At 67.4% G+C, this 224-nt stretch overlaps 1 protein-coding gene across 1 annotated transcript in view; it reads left to right on the forward strand.

Moving 5' to 3' along the window:
- The window catches only part of KCNC2 (potassium voltage-gated channel, Shaw-related subfamily, member 2), a 96922-nt gene that overhangs the window by 3782 nt on the left and 92916 nt on the right, over window positions 1-224 (forward strand). Inside the window, exon 2 of the mRNA XM_010003078.1 lies at window positions 12-220. Within this exon, the coding sequence (XP_010001380.1) occupies window positions 12-220 (209 nt within the window). The remainder of the gene's footprint in view (window positions 1-11; window positions 221-224) is intronic.

Consider the following 224-nt stretch of genomic DNA (forward strand, 5'->3'; position numbering starts at 1 on the left):
GGGCACCGGAGCCGCTGCTGCCGCCAGCGAGTTTTTCTTCAACCGTCACCCGGGGGTCTTCGCCTATGTGCTCAATTACTACCGCACCGGCAAGCTGCACTGCCCCGCCGACGTGTGCGGGCCGCTCTTCGAGGAGGAGCTGGCGTTTTGGGGCATCGACGAGACCGACGTGGAGCCCTGCTGCTGGATGACCTACCGCCAGCACCGCGACGCCGAGGAGGCCC

Source organism: Chaetura pelagica, unplaced genomic scaffold (assembly GCF_000747805.2).
Source record: "Chaetura pelagica isolate M959 unplaced genomic scaffold, ChaPel_1.0 scaffold288, whole genome shotgun sequence".
Taxonomy (NCBI): domain Eukaryota; kingdom Metazoa; phylum Chordata; class Aves; order Apodiformes; family Apodidae; genus Chaetura; species Chaetura pelagica.